Genomic DNA, 17,678 nt, shown 5'->3' on the forward strand with positions numbered 1-17,678 from the left:
CGATACATTTGAGCCGAGCTATTTTAAGCTGCCATTCACTGATGTGGCATTAAACCGGCCGGTGCGCCACCAGCAAGATTGCACTGCTGCCAAAAAAGGCTTGGCAGCGTTCCATGCAATAATCAGGGCAAATTAATTGTGTAATGCCAGTGAGGCGAGACGGCCAATGCATGGCTGATGATGGTATTATAGGGTAATTAGTAGTGGGATCAACTCCAGCATGAAATGTAATAGCCTTTGAGTTTGAATCAATTATTTCTCTATTCTTTCCATCGATAATGTAAAACAATAGAAATGTAAACAGCAGACTAGCATTTAGGAATGCCAGAACAAATAATAACATCTAATTTCACTGCTAAGTTAATATTAGTATAAACATGGTTTTGCACCGGCATCACGACAGCAATCGCGAGCTGCTTGCGGAAATCATTGATCGTGGAACATTCCATTTTAAAAGCAATCGTTAAAATATGTGTTACGGTATAGTCTGTGCTCAAACAGCATGAAAAGAACGGAAATACTCCATGTGTGCGTAGTTAATAGGTTCAAGATAAAAAGCAAAGTTTCAGAAAACTTCATAGGTGAAGATAACTTCCCTAAAAAATCTGATCAATCGTGCCTATTGAGATGGAGTTGCTGGCTGGTTAGTTTGATTCCACTCTGGTAGTGCTTTCTGTTCAAGTTTGACCTTAGAAGAACTAGGCATCAAATGATACCCTGGGATATGCTCAAACACCTAATCAACAATTGCGATATCAGCTAGTTATCAGCAAAACATGGGACAAACTAAATATTCAAAATGGATTAAGATAGATGCTCTAAAGGTTTTTATAAAGCACTGAGTAGTGTTCCATAGCGCCTGATGGAGGCTGTCAGGTAAATAAAATCAAATAGTTATTCTATTATCGGAGTCGCAGAAAATTTGTCGACATTTAGACAAAGTTTGTGTGACAGTTAGCCTTGTTATAAAACGCAATAGCAATAAAACAACATAACCTTCCCTCTGATGTAAATAGATAGAAAAAAGAAATAGATATTCAAGCAAAATACTTGCTATAAATCAAACTGTCATATAAATCTGAAGAGAAAGCTAATTTCATATAAGAGTTGTCTGCTCTTCAGTATTCAGAAGCAATTCTTAACACAAAAACATGAAGACAAGTTTAGAATTGAGAAACTACAAACGGGCTAATACGCACTATGTAATATATTTGATTCTGAGGGCATAGCCAGCTGATATTACAAGTAATTAGAGTGAAGCTTGGCAATCTGTTAGAATTTTCTACATTACTGTAGCGAATCAAAAGCAAGGCTACGATAACCAATTTATCCAAACTAATGCACTTTTGAGTGGATGAAGCTAAAATAAGATACACTTAGCAACAATGGAACTTGTTTACCTATATCGAGCACATTATTCGCCATCAAAGCAGACAATCTAGCAACATGCTGTGCCGGTTGCTAGATTTTAGATTGAAACGCGACTCCATAAATAATATCAATTCAAGCATAAACAAAATTGCTTAGAGACGGGCTAGCCGATATAAACACTGGAATATTGTGTGCGTGGATGGAGTCACAGTAGCGTCATGTATCAATGTAACCAATTGTATTTTCATTTGACTGTATAGCCTAGTGATAGGCTAAGCATATAACATTAGCCTCTAGAACTCTTGTTGTTTTATCATTAATTAGCTATTTGCGTAAACTCAATGCAAGAAAATGATACCAGAGCATTAAATAAAAAGCAGCTTTGAACATTATCTCAAAAGAATAATGTACAAGACACAGAACAACCCCAGCAGTTAGTCTCCTTTGCAACCTTCAACTCCTTATCTCGTATTATCTAGAGAATCAGAAAAACGTTTAAGATGTTCTGAGTGGAACAAATAAAACTTGTACAGAAAATCTGCTAACAAATAGACATGTTGAATATTAAGAGAAACCCCAGATGCAACATTTAAAACTAAAATATGTGAGCAGATCAATCCACTTGTCTATTTCTAGCAAAGGAATCAGACAGAAAGAGAAGTTATACTGGTGCAAGAGTACCTGGTAAAGAAGTAAACCGCGAGCAAGGAAGGAAGAGAATGAAATCCAGGCACTCTATTGATGAACTAGAGATGGCAGCATTGAAATAGACCATAATTATTGATGCGGAGGAAACTACGCTATTCTCAGAGGATCAGAGCTACTGATGCACTATAGTGACCTTTCAACCCATGGTTAAAACACAAAGATCAAATCGACTTCAAATAGGTGAAAATATGGAGCATCAAAAAATATGCATGCTAAGGTAGATGTGTATCCCTTGTGATATTTATAACAAATTTTAGAGCATCAATAATTTATTTAAAAAACGGTCTTCTTTCAATGAGTGCAGAATATGTAACATTAGATAAAGGTTACAGGAGAGCTATATTGCATATTTGATAACTTCAGTGCAATATTACGAGTTGTTTTATGTACATGAGTAGAATCTCAAATTTATGATCATAAACATTCATCTAAATTTACCATGAACATAATCTACAACTGATAAAATTTTCACTAACTATTCTTGGACAAACAGATATTTATAACCATAGAAAAACAACAAGAAATAGGGTAAGTCAGAATACATTTGTTGAAAGATTCTATTTTTGATATATACATATAACACAGCCGTTGCCGTAGTTGCAGATGCCTTACCCGCTCACTAACAGCATTGTACTTGATGCCGATCTCGTCTCGCTCAGCTCTGGACTGACTCAGAAGGTCCTCCAAGCGATTGAGCTCCGCCTGCAACATCCTGTTCTCCTCCATGACAGTGCTGTTGCTGGGTGATGCCATGCCCACCTGCAAGCACAAGCCTCACACTCTGGGCATCTCTACACTATATACGAGTCAAACGAAAATTTCTCGATTTTAACTCTCAACTTACAGGATCCGAAGCAGCACTTGCCGGCCTGCGTGTGACTCGCGGGGAAACTTTCATTTGTCCAGGTAGTCGTTGTTCAACTTAATGAGAAATAAACTCCAGTAAAACTAAATCGACTCGACCGAGGATTATTCTCTTATACGAAAACAGACAGAATTGTTCTTTTAATTGCAACCAAGTTGCCGAGATCGCAGCCAATAAAAGGAAAGGATTTACTATAAGCTTCTTAATTACCATGTAGACAGTCTAAACTGAGTGCTGACTGGCACTTACCTCCTGTGTCAGCACTTAATTTGTAACAAAGTAACGCATGAGGTGCTTTCAGATTCCATATGTATACACTTCTCAGGTATGCGTTTAGAAAGTATTATCGCTCACAGCGGGCATGCAATGAGTATTTGTCAAATTTTCATAAACTTGAAGATTTTCACCGATACGCAATGTACATGCAGGTTACTCGATTGAGTGTATGATGGCTGAGGGATGTACCAGATGAAAATCTTTTAGCGATTATCGTAATTTGCAAACATTAACCATTTACAAAGATCTAGGAATAGTGTGTGTTACATTGAGAGGATATGCTTACTTGCTGCAACAAGGCCTACGTGACTCCGTTATCACAAAGTGTAGCACATCACAACCATTGTAAAAACTGCCATGATTCTTGTACAATTGTGAAAGGCTGCGTGATTCAATTCAAAATGGTTATGAGTAGGGAATCCGGAATCACTCTTATTTTATCATGTGTGCCAGCAAAGACGTGCTATTGAGGCAAGTAGTTAGTCAATGATAGGTTTTTGATTTGAAATCCTGCCACAACTCACGCCAAGGCTGAGGTCATTTCAAGGCTGAAAGTGAAATCATAATGCAGGTCAAAAAGAAAACTTTGTTCTATTATTGACTGAACATTTCTATTGACTATAAAACAAATGTCGACAGGTGCTTGTTTGCAAACAACTCTAAGTTTTAAACATACCTTGCTGTTTAGTGATAAAAGCGCACCGTTTCACAGAGTGACTTCTCGATAGAATGCTTAACGGAAATGAAGGTGAGCTGGTGCAATTGATCGACGATTACAGCAAGATATTTGATTTCGTAAGCAAAAATATTCCGGCACATTTAAGTAAACAAGCTCAACAACATCGAGCGAACCACTGTAAACTACAACACCATTAACAACTTAATTAAAGATTTAAGTGACTTGAACTGAACTTGTCTCAGCTTCTCAACATTCTTGACTTTTAAAGTTATAATTTTATTAGTTTTACCTGATCTTCTTGTTACTTAGCCTTCCCTAGCCTTGACTAACATACCTCTGCAGGGTTGTCTGTTAAGCTCTTGGTGACAATGTCCCTCACCCGCGCAGCAACCTTCTCCGGTCCTGTCCCGTCCTCAGACTGTACTGTTAGTTCTTCGTCTCCTTTTAGAACGTTATCTTCAAGTTTCTAATAAAAATGTTCAATTATCCTCAATAGAAAAAGATCAGAGAACACAGTAGAGTTACCTTTTCATGCGTAAATTTCAGAGTGAAACACGATTATGTTGGCTTATATGGATAAAAGTTTTAGCTCTTGAATTTGACATGTACCACTTGGAAACCTAACAGTCCAAATCACAAAACGCCTCAAACACTTTTGTAGATTTGAAAGTCTCTCTTTATTGCATGCTGGCTTTAGTTAACAAGTTTTGGGTTTGTGATTGTGTTCGTTCATGGAACATTATGTCAAGGTAAGTAGATTTTACAAATTACACGCACCCTGATTGACTAGCAGCACTTCCTGATTGATGCGGTACAATATTCCGTGACCAGCGTCTTTTGATGGATATCAAAGCATTAATTGATGCGGCATTTGTCCTTATCATGATTTGCTATTGATAGCTGCTTCGTAAGACAACTCAACAAGTAGATCACAACAACAATAAGAAAAGTTTGTCAACTAGGTAATTGATGTACTTTAAAATTTAAATAGTTTATGGAAGGCCAGTATATTACATAATTCTAGGTTGTGCATGACCTTTGACCAACCATAGCATGAACATAAGAGCTTGTATGTTTGAAACTTGTGAAACATTGCTATGTTAGTTTGGTATCTTTATTGTACTTTTAAATGATTTAACCAAATAAAAAGGAATTGGTATTATAGTTTCAAGAATGGAACTGTTAGTAAAAAGCTTCCTTTGATAAAGCCTAGCAGCTAAACAAGCTAGCCCATGCAAAGCCTACCCACCTGGCTTTGCAGAGTTATAGAAGCCCGATATCGTTTTACAAATTTACACGAGCGCTCAGTCAATTTACCATTCATACCAACCCTCACAGATTACTAGTTTGGTCTTGAAATTGCTAAATATTCACTCGGCGGTCATGCCTGAACAGTTGCTACCGCCAGGTCATGAGTTAGGTTTAATAAATCAAACGCTTTGATAGTCTTCCCTACGCTAATGAAATACGGCTTCAAATTAATATTGGAAGCATTATAATGAACTATTAACTAGTGGTAAACTATTCTGGATGTGATTAACGCACCTTGAAAGTAGAAAAACTCCATTTTAGCCCAAACCCTAGTCTAGAGCACAAAACCTAAGATAAAAACAAATATGCCGAGTAAGTGCATTTTTGTGTATTCTTTTTATAGCAGATGTATTATTTTATCCAAATATTGTCGATAAGAAGTTAAGGATCAACTAAAACTGATATCTTTAGAGACACTTGACAATGCAAAGTAACAGAAAGTGACCTTCAAATCTATCATGTCGCGACCTGACACAGTGGACCGGGAGCACTCATAAAAGGTGGCCTAAATTCTCTCAAGAAATTGGCAGGCCTCTTTCTGAATCATTACACACCCTTGCTTGAGATTGTGCAAGCACCTTGTAGAAAAACCAACATGCACCAAATATGCTAAATGCCGACAATATTTTTGAAAAAAATATACTGGAGGAGAGTCATTGTTTTCTTTGTCAAGAAACAGAGAATAGAACCAGTGAACGAGGAAACCGGCATTATTATATCATAATCATTTTGAGATAATTTTATAACATTGCTCTATGGCATACACGCAGTGCAAAATGCTCTCATTCAATTGCGAACGTGGATAGGGGCCATATTACTAACAAGGCGTGAAGTTGTTTGTATTGTTATAGGGATAGCCTCTACAAATGCTGCTGCTCCAGCAGAATCAATTAAAATGCTTCATTAAATAGCAATTCAATAACTTTGCCAATATAAGTCTATCTACAGTTTGCCTTAAAAGCGCACTTATCAGCAAACAACGTGAAATGAAACTTAATTTGCGCTGCCAAACTTGATATAGCTAGACGTTTGAAGTGGAGTTGAATTTACAATCAATTCATCCTGTTTAGTATTTGCTGTCTGGCTATAAACCGGCCATAAACCAATACTTCTAATACAATATGCAACAAGAGCTATTGAGCAGTCCAAGCAAGTTAATCGAATGCATGGTATGGTCCAAAATTTCAACCCATGACAAGATGTGATCACGGAATAATGAAAATCACCAAAGCGCCTCAACTCAAATGTACTGCAGCAAAGTTAAAGCTTTAATTCTATTTGTCGGCATATTTGAGGCCGACAGAATAAAATTATCTGAATTTTGGCTAAAAAGAAACGGGCTAATTTATGCATTCCAAACAAATAGGTATAAGCTAAAGTGCCTGACCATAGAAGATTTAATTTTGGTCATTTGCTGATCCCAGAAATACAAAACTAAAATACCAGTAATTTACTGCAGTACTACAACTTTGGGCAAAAAGATAACAGCTCAAGAGGCATTGCATTGATTTTTGGCTGTTGATAGTGATGAATTTATCGAGTCAATGAAATAACATTCCTAGATGGCCGTATAATGCAATCAATCAATTCCCTTGCACCTCAAATGATGCTATGCCAATGATGGACCAATAATTAGTACTCAATAGGAGGCGAATAGTTGTCGACAATGACTACAAAGACAATTTATACGCTGAATAAAATGTTCCATCCTGTAAAGATAATTACGAAATCAATTTTCATACACCTGTCTCATATACTGCTGTATGCAGAATAAAAATCAATAATTAAAGCTAACAAGTTTTGGATAGAGGTTTTTTATTGCAAATTCGTTTTAGGTTCCTTTGATGAAATGCGAAACGGTTTGCAAACGTGCAAAAGGTCGGCAAGTAATCGACAGAAGCGAAAGCATTTGGCTTTGCAAGATACTTCAATATATTGTTGAGAAACATATCGGCTTCAAAACCTCATATTTTGAAAATTATTCAAAAAAACTGTTCCTAAAATGCGCTGCCAGTGAAAGCTTAGTTTTATTGACATACTAAACTTGCTTGCAGGGTTGAACTAAGCTTTAACAAGGCTTGTGGCTAATGTGTTGGTCAAATCATCTCAATGATCTGGCTACAAACCTTTATTTAATAAATTTAAACATTGTTAAGGAGTTAAGATCTTTTCAAGTGTGGGTTTAAAACACCTGTAACCTTAAGATGTAATCAAGAGCATCCTACTAAATATGGTATAGTCATGCACTAACACAAATGGCTTCCATTAGCAATACAACACTTAGGTACAGCTTAAGCATTGTTTTGTATGAATTAAGCGACAAGAAGATTAGCTCATACTTACATGTATTACTTAAATTATTAAGTTAGTATTTCTCCTAACTTGCTAGCAAGCATTTATAACTTTATCTTTATAGTCGACAAACACTAAATACCTGAATTGCCTTTTCAAGAAGTTGTTCTTCTCCGCTACTCATCAGTGCAAATCAGTTGAACCAGTGGTTCAAATACAAGGCAGCACTTCAGAATGCGCGTCGACAGATTTCTGCAAAAAACCCAGCTATCTCAGCAGACTATCTGCTTGATAAAGTACGCCGTACAGCAGGTGATATAAAGCTTTTGGTAAACAATACGCGCAATAGCGTACTGCGAAATATGTAATTGAATATACGCTTATCTTTATATAATATTTTATAAAATTTATAAATATAATAATCATATACATAAAAGAAATTAATTTAGAATTACGTAACAATTGTTAAAACATAGATATTTGTTCTTTGTTGTGAAATGTTGTTAGTTAATCTCCTAGCAACTAAACGCCGGCGAGTACAGCAAACACGTGGTCACATTTTGCCAAACGCACAGTTTCTTTAGTCAGAATCACTAAAAGCCGCACCCATATACACCGAACCCTTTTTAAGGAACTCCAACTTTTTGTTAGCGACGAGATTATTATTATTTGTATTTTCCTCTTTTTTCCATCGTCGGTCTGAGTTAATTTGCGATAATAAAAGAGTTGTCAACGATAATAATATAATAATACAGTAGCTCTATTAAGGCTAGTTAATAAAAATAATTTATATTTGCAAGCATGATGGAATTTTAATAATATAACTTCACGTTATTTTTGAAAACATAACATCCTATTTCTCTTCAGTGTTGGCAAAATACTGTTAGGTTGATGATTTATAGAACTGGCTTATCTTACCAATTACTACACAAAGTACTGGGAATGGCTTAGTTTATTATCTTACACAGATGGGCCGTTTTAAAGAGCTTTTGCTCATAATTTTAGATATTCCCTAATCTTGATTATTGACAGTTGTAATCAATTTATATTTTTGATCGATGAAACGAAGACCTTACGGTTGACCTTTCCAGGTGTGGGCAATTTCTAACTGCAGTTCCAAAAGGGAATTTTTAAGGTAAAGATTGTTCAATGGTTTTCCCCAACATCCATATCTGCCAACTCTCACGCATATGGCGTGAGACCAATGATATACAGCCCCCAATTGGGGCTGTATATCATTGGTGAGACTCACGCAATCACCCCAAAGAAAAAATGGAAATGCGTGAGATTTTTGCCCCAATTTCCCAATTTTATATATACTATCATTGATACATCAATTGCCCCAAAACCAAATCTCACGCATTGCCCCAAAACCAAATCTCACGCATTGCCCCACTCTTAGGTTGGCAGGCCTGACAAAACCTTACGTTTGTTTTAGAACGTAAAACCAGATATAATAATTATACCTCTAAACTAAGTTATAAGAATAGCAAAGTAAATGCCAGTTACTTAAAATATAGTCACCCTCTTGTTCTCTCGGTAATCGACTTTTTGGCTTGTTCTGCTGACATGTCTGCTTGCCATTTTGAAGCTGTGCTGAAAGAGTGAAGCGTATGAGTATTTCATTGCAAGTATATCTGTGTGGTCGACTCAAGGAGTCTGCCAAAGGCATATTTTTGCCTGGAGTATGAAAAATAGCGTAATCATAGTCAGCTTAGTTTATTTGCTGATGATGCACTACTGTACAGAATAATAAGAAACAACAGTGATATTCTTGCTCTTCAGACTGATCTAAACAATCTTGTTTCATGAACTTGTTTCATCTTGACTGGCAAATGTGTTTCAATCCCAGTAAATGCCAAGCTATGTGGATCTCCAATGAATCTACATTGGCTTGCAAATACTATATAAATCAAATTTGTCTCAAATCTGTTTGAAATTTTACATACTTGGGCATTATGATCAGCTCAAACCTTGCACCAGACCTTCACATTAACCATATTTGTGCTAAAGCCACCAGCACACTCCACATGCTCATGCGATCCTTGAAATCAGCTGCTACTAAAACAAAATATGTTGCCTATTTTACTATTTGCCGTCCCATTGTTGAATACAATTCAGTAGTGTGGTCGCGTTTTACAGTCTTTAACCACTTGTGTACTAGTCACTAACACCATCTGGCAACCTAAAGTTTTGAAAAAACTATTGACCCCAATATCTAGTTCTATAGGGTATCACAATAAGGCTTCTGCACAGGAGCGGATGTGATTAGTGAGAAGAAGAATCATGCCTCAACAAACAGAATTTGAAATGTTGTACCCTGACTGGTAATTGAAAGTAATCTTTTTCACCTAAAACTGCTATCAAAGGCTTATGGTCACTCTTGGTTTTGAACTCGCGGCTCACAAAGTAATAATCAAATTTTTCGCTAGCTATGTAATGGCCAGTGATTCCTTTCTTACCATAGCATATTTTGTCTCTGTTTCAAGCATTTTCCTGGAAGCGTATGCAACTGGCTGCCAATTGCTATTTTAGTCGGCTGAGCAATTTTGCATCAAGAGCATTTTTACTCGCATCTGCTGACACCCTGTGCTTTGCATTTAGATCAAATTTACATAACACATACTGCTTAGACATTTCCGGTTTTACTCTGCAAAATGGCTCTTTTTAGGCTGGTTCCAGAACCATTTGAAAACTTTGCCCAGAAACCTCATGAATCGGCATGCATGAACCTGCAAATTTACTACTAAATTTCATTAAGTAGTTAACCATACCGATGAGCCTTTTGCTTCCATTTTATTAGTAGGAGACGACATATTAACAAAGCCTTTATTTCACTGGCATTTCACTGGTTTTATACCCGTGCCACTAACTATATGGCCTAAAAACCCGACCTTTGAACATCCAAATTCACATTTCTCATTGCGGAATGTCATGCCTCACTTCTCAATCTTTTATAATACGCTACTGAGCCTCTCCCAGTGTTGTTGAGGCGTTGTCTCATACACTAAGATGTCATCCATTAAACAAATGACTCTTTTTAAACCTGTCAATATTTTTTCTACAGCCCGCTGAAAATACTCAGGAACCGAAGCGATGGCGTGCATTTGAAAAATTACCTAGCCCACGGTATAATAAAGGTTGTTAACAAATTGCACTCAGGGTCCAATTTATCTGCCAAAAGCCAGAATTAACATCCAATTTTAAAAACAGCTCTTTTTGGCAATTTATATAGCATACCAGAAATCTTAGGTAAATAATAGATTTTTCTCCTGACACATTTGTCGAGATTAGCTAAATCTACGCACATTTTGCCTCCCGGCGCGGGAGTAATCATAAGACCGGACGTCTATCGGTAAGTTTTTCTACTGCTTCTATGACATTATCAGCTACAATTTTATTTAATTCTGATTTAGCCTTATACCTTAAACCTGCAGCAATTGGTCTTGATGAGTATAGCATAACAGGATCGACACCATGCTTTATGTTGATGGTGAACATACCGGGCATCGTTCCAAGACCCTCAAAAGCCTTAGGAAGTTCCTTTATAGAATTAAACTCATTTAAACATGTAGCATTGATGACAGCCAGTAAGTTTAGCCTTTAAAATTTTGGCATGCCTGTCAAATTACGATTAGAGCCCTGTAGAACTTAAACACAAGTATCTATATTTTGATAGGTACTTCCTATACATACATTACTGACACCTGCAATATTTAGCTTAGAACCATCAGCACCACCCATGTGTCTTTCAGGTTTTGCCTATGTGTATCAGCACTTTAGTAACACTGTAGACACATCTGAACGGGAAAAATATCAAAGGTGAAAACAACTTCCATCTAGCTCTAAAAGTATCAGATAACCTTGCTCAACCTAAATCCCTTTCCTGCATCAATTGCCTACATAGGGTTGCCTCTGAGTCCATTAACAGCTATCACAAAAGCAAAATATTTCTTGTTATCATCCGCCAAAGTTTAAATTCCTGCTGAGTTTTTCAACTCTTTACATATAATCATTTTCATCACATGCTTGAGGACAAATAACAAATTTTGTAGTCCTAACATATACTGTGTTACGTTTCTCAATAACCTGAGGTTTATTGTGTGATTTATTTCAAAGGTTTGAAACACTGAGTCCTTCCAGTGTTTAGTTAGCAGTAGTAGTTTATTTGTAATTTGAGATTAGACTGATTAGTACAGAATATGATTTCATTTATATAGCAATTTATTAGCTTTATAGCTAGAAAAAGCATATGTATCAAAAAGCTTTAATGAATGATAAAAATATAGCATTTAGCTTTTCAATAATAGAATGATTGATTTCTTTGCTTTCAAGTATCTCAACACCTTCTGACCAAGCTAAAAGCGGGTATTAGGTCTGTCTGTTACATTTAGACTGTGAGGGTTTTGTGCTCCATATTCATCTCTATCAGGGAGTCTGTAATTGCGTCTCTGACTTCTTCAGGTAGTGGGTATAGGTTGTGGTACAACTGGATCTGGTACAGCTGGATGTGGTACCGGTACTGATGGTTGAAGCTCTTTGGACATCATAGTTTCCTCACCAGGGTTGCCATCTTCATCGTTAGAGTATCTTCTTTGTAACTGCTCTACATGACGTCTCCAGGTCGGCCCTTTTGGTACAACCTTCATATTCACACTTCAGGTTCCATAGAGTTTGGTAACTATAGCTGGAACCCATCTAGGCTGTCCTACTTGTTTTGGTCTATAATAGCATGCATAGCAAGCATCTCCTACTGAGTATATGGGTCTTCTTGCTGCTATCTTGTGAGATTGATCTGTAGATTGGTTTGGTTTGACACTTTTGACTGGTGTTGTTGTGCCAAGTGAGCAAGAGATGTATGTAGGTTGTCAATCATGCATCTGGTCTACCTTCCATTTAGTAGTTGGCTTGGTGAAAGTCTAATTAGTTGCAGTGTTCTCCTGTTCTGCATCAGGAACTATTGTAGAGCTGCTTTTGCTGAAGGCTCAGTTTTCTTTAATGCTTGCTTGAATGTCTGTACTAGTCTTTCTGCTGCTCCATTTGTTGCTGGATGGTAAGGTGCTCCTGTTAAGTGAACTATACCTCTCTCCTCACACTATGATTGGAATTCCTCGGAAGTGAAGCCAGTAGCCTTGTCACTGACTATTGTGTGGGGGTATCCAAAATGAGATAATTCTTTTTTTAATATGTCAGTTGTTGCTTTGCTAGACGTTGAAGAGGTCTTGTTAATAGAAGGGTGCTTGGAATATGCATAGATAATTACTAGCCAGTTGCTCCCCATGAAGTTTACAACATGATCTATGTAAAGTCTGCTTCATGGCTTTTCAGGAAGCATCCAGGGGAGAATTGCATACTTCTATGATAAGCGTTGATGTTTTTCACACGATGTACATTGTCGGCAGGTATCTTCTATGTCAGCATCAATTCTTAGCCGGTAGACTGCTGTATGAGCCTGTTTTTTCATTCTCTTCATTCCAAAGTGTCCAAGATGCAGGATCTGAAGGACTTGCTTTTAAAGGCTCCAAGGAAAAATCAATCTGGTTCTATATAATAGGCATCCTTCTGTTACTGACAGCGAGTCTGCCATCTTCTTGTATGCTACTCCTATTGTCTCCTTGTTATGAGGTCATCCTTCTGTAGTGTATCTCATCACTGCTGCTAGAACTGGGTCTTTGAAAGTCTCTTTAGATACTATTTAATTATCGGTAGGATTGAGCTGGCGGCTGATGATGTGAACGGTGCATATAATATCGACATCTTCTTTATCTTCCATTTTGTCAAATTCCTCATCTGGTCCTACTGGTAATCTACTGAGAGCATCAGCGTTTTGGTGATATTTGCAAGATCTATGTTCTATAGTTTAGTTGTATTGGTTGAGTTGTAATGCCCATCTAGATATTTAGTTGGCTGCTAGTGCTGAAACTCCTTTTGTGGATCCAAACAAGGCTAGAAGAGGCTTATGGTCTGTGACTAGAATAAATCGTTTCCCATATAGAAACTGGTGGAATTTCTTTAGAACAAATTTGATAGATAGTGCCTCTTTTTGAACTTGTCTATACTTCTTTTGCTTGTTGCTGAGATGCTTTGATATGTTAGAGATTGGTCTCTCTTTACTATCACCACATCGGTGAAATAGTACAGCTCCTATTCCAGTTTCTGAAGCATCACAGGAGATTCCGATATCTAATGCTAGATCAAAATGGGTTAACACTTGGTCTGTTGAAAGCATTTTTTAATCTTGTTAAAACTTGTCTGCTGCTGTGGGTCCCAACTCCATTTTTCATCTTTGCGAGTCAATATGTGTAGTGGCTCCGTAATTGTTGATAAGTTAGGTAGAAGTGTTGTTGAACTGTGTAGATCCTAAAAAAGATCGTAGCTCTGTCTCATTAGTATAGGGGTTAGCCTGTCTTGACAAACTGTTGTTTTTGCGGAGTTGTCCCTCGGCAAGCGCGGCGAGCAAAACAACAACTTGTCACAAGACGCACTGCACCTGATTCATCAGCTGCACTGAAAGGGAGTTGTTCTCTTCCGCCTATGCGGCTTGCCTGCGATGTTATGTCGGTCGCTCCATTGGTAATCATAACAGATTTCGCGCAAAGATTTATGTAGAAAAACATAAGAGAAGAGCGTTTAACTAGAGTCCAGTCTCTGCGGTAAACTATAGTAGAACTCAGGCAACAACAGCAACTAAACATGTTGTTATTTGTGCGCTCAGTCAGTTTTATTTCTGTTTTTGTATCAGTCAGTTTTATTTGTTCTTATTGACTTAATTTTATTTTATTTTAAGTTCTTCTAAAGTTTACCGCAGAGACTGGACTCTGGTTAAACGTTTTTATCCTATTTTTTTCTACATAAATTTTGCACGAAATCCGTTATGATTACCAATGGAGCGACCTACATAACGTCGCAGCCAAGCTGCATAGGCGGAAGAGAACAACTCCCTTTCAGTGCAACTGATGCATCAGGTGCATTGCGTCTTGTGACAAGCAGTTGTTTTGCTCGCCCTGCTCAACGGAGGACAACGCCACAAAAACAACAGTTTGTCAAGACAGGCTAGGAGATGGTGGCATCTGCATGACTGCGTCTGCTTTCCTTCATTTAGTTATCCCATTAGGAGTGAGCTTGTATCCCAGATATTCAACTGCAGGTTGTGCAAACAACATTTCTCCAACTTGCATCTCAGTCCATTGTCAGATAGCTTCTGTGTAGTTTCCTTAGATTTTGTATATGGCTGTTAGCATCAGATCCACTGACCAAAATGTCGTCCAGGTAGATAGCAACTCCTGGTACATCTTGTGTAAGTTGTTGCATAATCTCTTAAAAATGACCTGGTGCTGAACTAATGCCAAAAAGAAGTCTCTTCTGTAGCAGAACTCTTCTATATGTAGATAATGCTAGCTTTTTTTGGCTCTCTGGTCCTAAGATGATTTGGTCATATGCATTTGCTAAGTCTATTTTGGTGTAGCCATATCCTCATCTTAGTCTTTGAATTAAGTTCTCTGGGAGGGGAATGAGTTGTCTGTGGATCTCCAATTGTTGGTTCACTGTCTTGGAGTAGTCTCCACATACTTTAATGTTTGCGGGGCCATGTCCTGGTAGCTTGCAAAAGCTATCTGACTGGTACCACCGGTTTGTCATAATCATTAAATTGTGTTGGCTCCCAAATTCCTTTGGCTAATCCTGCATCATAAGCTCTATTCAAGTCATCAAATATTTCAAATGGTATTGGTCATGCTCTGCAAAACTTTGGTGTAGCTGTAGCTTTGAAGTTTATTTCCAGCTGGTAGTCTTTGAGACATCCAAGTTCGTTCGCATAGTTTTGTGCAATCTTTCTGTAATGTGTCTGGCTGGTCTGTGGTGATTGTAGAAATTGTATTCTCTTTTATTGCATCACCAATGGAGATTCCTAATTGCTGGATAGCTATTCTTCCTAGTAAATTGAGGTCTTGGACAGTACTTACTACAAACTGTAGAGTTTCTGTTTTTGTAGAAGTAGTTTGGTTCCAATGTTACATTGTCCTGTGGTCTTTATCATGTGTTCTGAAGCTGATTTGTAGTATACTTGTGTAGGTTGAAGGTTAGGTTTTCTTAGCTGCTCCCAAATCTTTTGAGTTATGAAGTTGTTACAGGCTCCTGTGTCAAGTTCCATGGGGAGAGTTTGTCCTTGTAGTTCTATTTCCTCATGTAATCTTGGTACAGAATTAGCGGAAGTCTTTGTCATGTGTAGAGTTTAAATTTTTTTTACTGGTTTGGAGTTGTCTTTTTTTTAATACATGCTGACTCAATATGTCCAATTATGTAACAAAAAAATGCAAGTTGCAGATTTGGACCGGCAGTTATCTGGTAGGTGTCTAACTTTATCACACATGTAGCATGGCTTCTTCTGTGATGGTATAGTTGCTTCCTGTCTGTTGTGCTGTTGTGTTGATGGTGCATAGCTTTTCTTTTGGGTGAAAACTTTGTAAGAACTGGGTAAAAACTTGTCTGTCTGCTTTCCACAAACAGTTTCTTGGGCAACTCTGGCTGCTTCTGTCTTCTGAGCTATTTGAATGGGTTTATTGAAAGTTAGCTCCCCATCTTTGACTTTAAAAAATGATTTTAGTATTGCCTCATTGTTGACAGAACAAATGAACCTTGCTCTCAGCGCTTCATCTAATGGATCAATGTCTGAAAAGCGCAAGTTGTAGCATCTTGGCATATTTTTGCTACAAGTTCTGGAATTGTTTCTCCTGGTTTGCGCTGCATATCACTCTAATATCGGTAGCGCTCTCTTGCAATAAATCGTGCTGGGTCAAATTTTCTTTTAAAAAATTTACTATTTCATCCATGCTTAAATCATTAATAGCTTTAGTGTACCTATCTGTGCTGCCATGTTGCTTAGTTGTTTATATAGTGCTGGGCGTTGATTGGTTAGAAAAACTCCTGCCGTCTTATCAAGTGGAATCGAATTAGCTTCTATGAAGGTGTTGAATCTGTCCAAGTAGTCTATTAGTAACTCTGTTGTGGGATCAAGTTCATGAAATGTCGGTGCAGATGCTGGCGATGTTTTCTTTCCCTTAGCTTCTTCCAGAATTATTTCTATTAATTTTATATTTTCGTCCTGCTGTTTTTGTCTAGCTTTCTCTTGTTCTTGTCTAGTTTGCTCTTGTTCTTGTCTAGTTTTCTCTTGTTCTTGTCTAGTTTTCTCTTGTTCTTGTTTAGTTTTCTCTTGTTCTTGTCTAGCTTTCTCTTGTTCTTGTCTAGTTTGCTCTTGTTCTTGTCTAGTTTTCTCTTGTTCTTGTCTAGTTTTCTCTTGTTCTTGTCTAGTTTTCTCTTGTTCTTGTCTAGCTTTCTCTTGTTCTTGCCTAGTTTGCTCTTGTTCTTGTCTAGTTTTCTCTTGTTCTTGTTTAGTTTTCTCTTGTTCTTGTCTAGCTTGCTCTTGTTCTTGTCTAGCTTGCTCTTCTTGTCTTCTTGCTGCGACTGGATCAGCTTAATCAGTTTGTCAATTGCCTCTGCCATTATTGGATGATATAGTGTAAACAAGTACTCCTATTTTATCTGCAGGTTTTAGTTTTTGTCGTCAATAAACTTCTGTTATGTTTCTAAATAACTTGAAGTTTATAATGCGGTATTTCAGAATCATATTCAAATACAGAATATGATTCTGATCATATTCTGTATTTGATTCAAGTATCTCAACATACTGTCTTTTCCCCAAGACATTCTCTGTAGTTTTTTCATGGTCTGTTTATAAGTAGAATCTGGCGACTCTAAACCAAATCTTACAGACTGTAAAGCCTCACGGCCATCCTTACTTATTGCATTCAACAACGCAAGCAATTCAATGTGACCACTAAAATTATCCTTACCTCCTTCAGCCTTACCCATTTGCACTGTACATGTTGTACAGTACAAACAGTATAAACAGTTGCAGGTAATTTAGTAGGAAAAGTAATGTAATGATTGTAAGCTGTTTTTTACTACCCGTGCGACGCAGGGCATGCAGTTAGTTGAAATATATATCATAGTTAACGCCAGACTATGACATATGCGTTTTTGAAAGGATCACGCTCTACACAATTCTTTAGCATCCACGCATCGCATACATCAGTAATAAATTTTCTTTGTCCTCTTATTCTGTTTTTTGCTATGGTCAGTTTGCAGGCTTTTTCTTAGGTTTTATGAATCAATTGATTA

General features: G+C 37.3%; 2 protein-coding genes across 3 annotated transcripts in view; both read right to left on the reverse strand.

Annotated features, from left to right (window-relative positions):
* The window catches only part of LOC137404635 (rootletin-like), a 31,826-nt gene extending 24,056 nt beyond the window's left edge, over positions 1–7,770 (reverse strand). For both annotated transcript variants that reach the window (XM_068090862.1, XM_068090861.1), the window contains exons 1-3: positions 7,645–7,770; positions 4,234–4,365; positions 2,692–2,838 (exon numbers count right to left, since the gene is read on the reverse strand). In XM_068090862.1, the coding sequence (XP_067946963.1) occupies positions 2,692–2,838; positions 4,234–4,365; positions 7,645–7,686 (321 nt within the window). In that variant the 5' untranslated portion in view covers positions 7,687–7,770. The remainder of the gene's footprint in view (positions 1–2,691; positions 2,839–4,233; positions 4,366–7,644) is intronic.
* Positions 7,771–16,589: 8,819 nt separating this feature from the next.
* LOC137405233 (autotransporter adhesin BtaF-like) lies at positions 16,590–17,000 on the reverse strand. Its single transcript, XM_068091463.1, has one exon. The coding sequence runs from the start codon at positions 16,998–17,000 to the stop codon at positions 16,590–16,592; it is 411 nt and encodes a 136-aa protein (XP_067947564.1).
* Positions 17,001–17,678: the final 678 nt, after the last annotated feature.

Source organism: Watersipora subatra, chromosome 9 (assembly GCF_963576615.1).
Source record: "Watersipora subatra chromosome 9, tzWatSuba1.1, whole genome shotgun sequence".
In the NCBI taxonomy this organism is placed as follows: Eukaryota; Metazoa; Bryozoa; class Gymnolaemata; order Cheilostomatida; family Watersiporidae; genus Watersipora; species Watersipora subatra.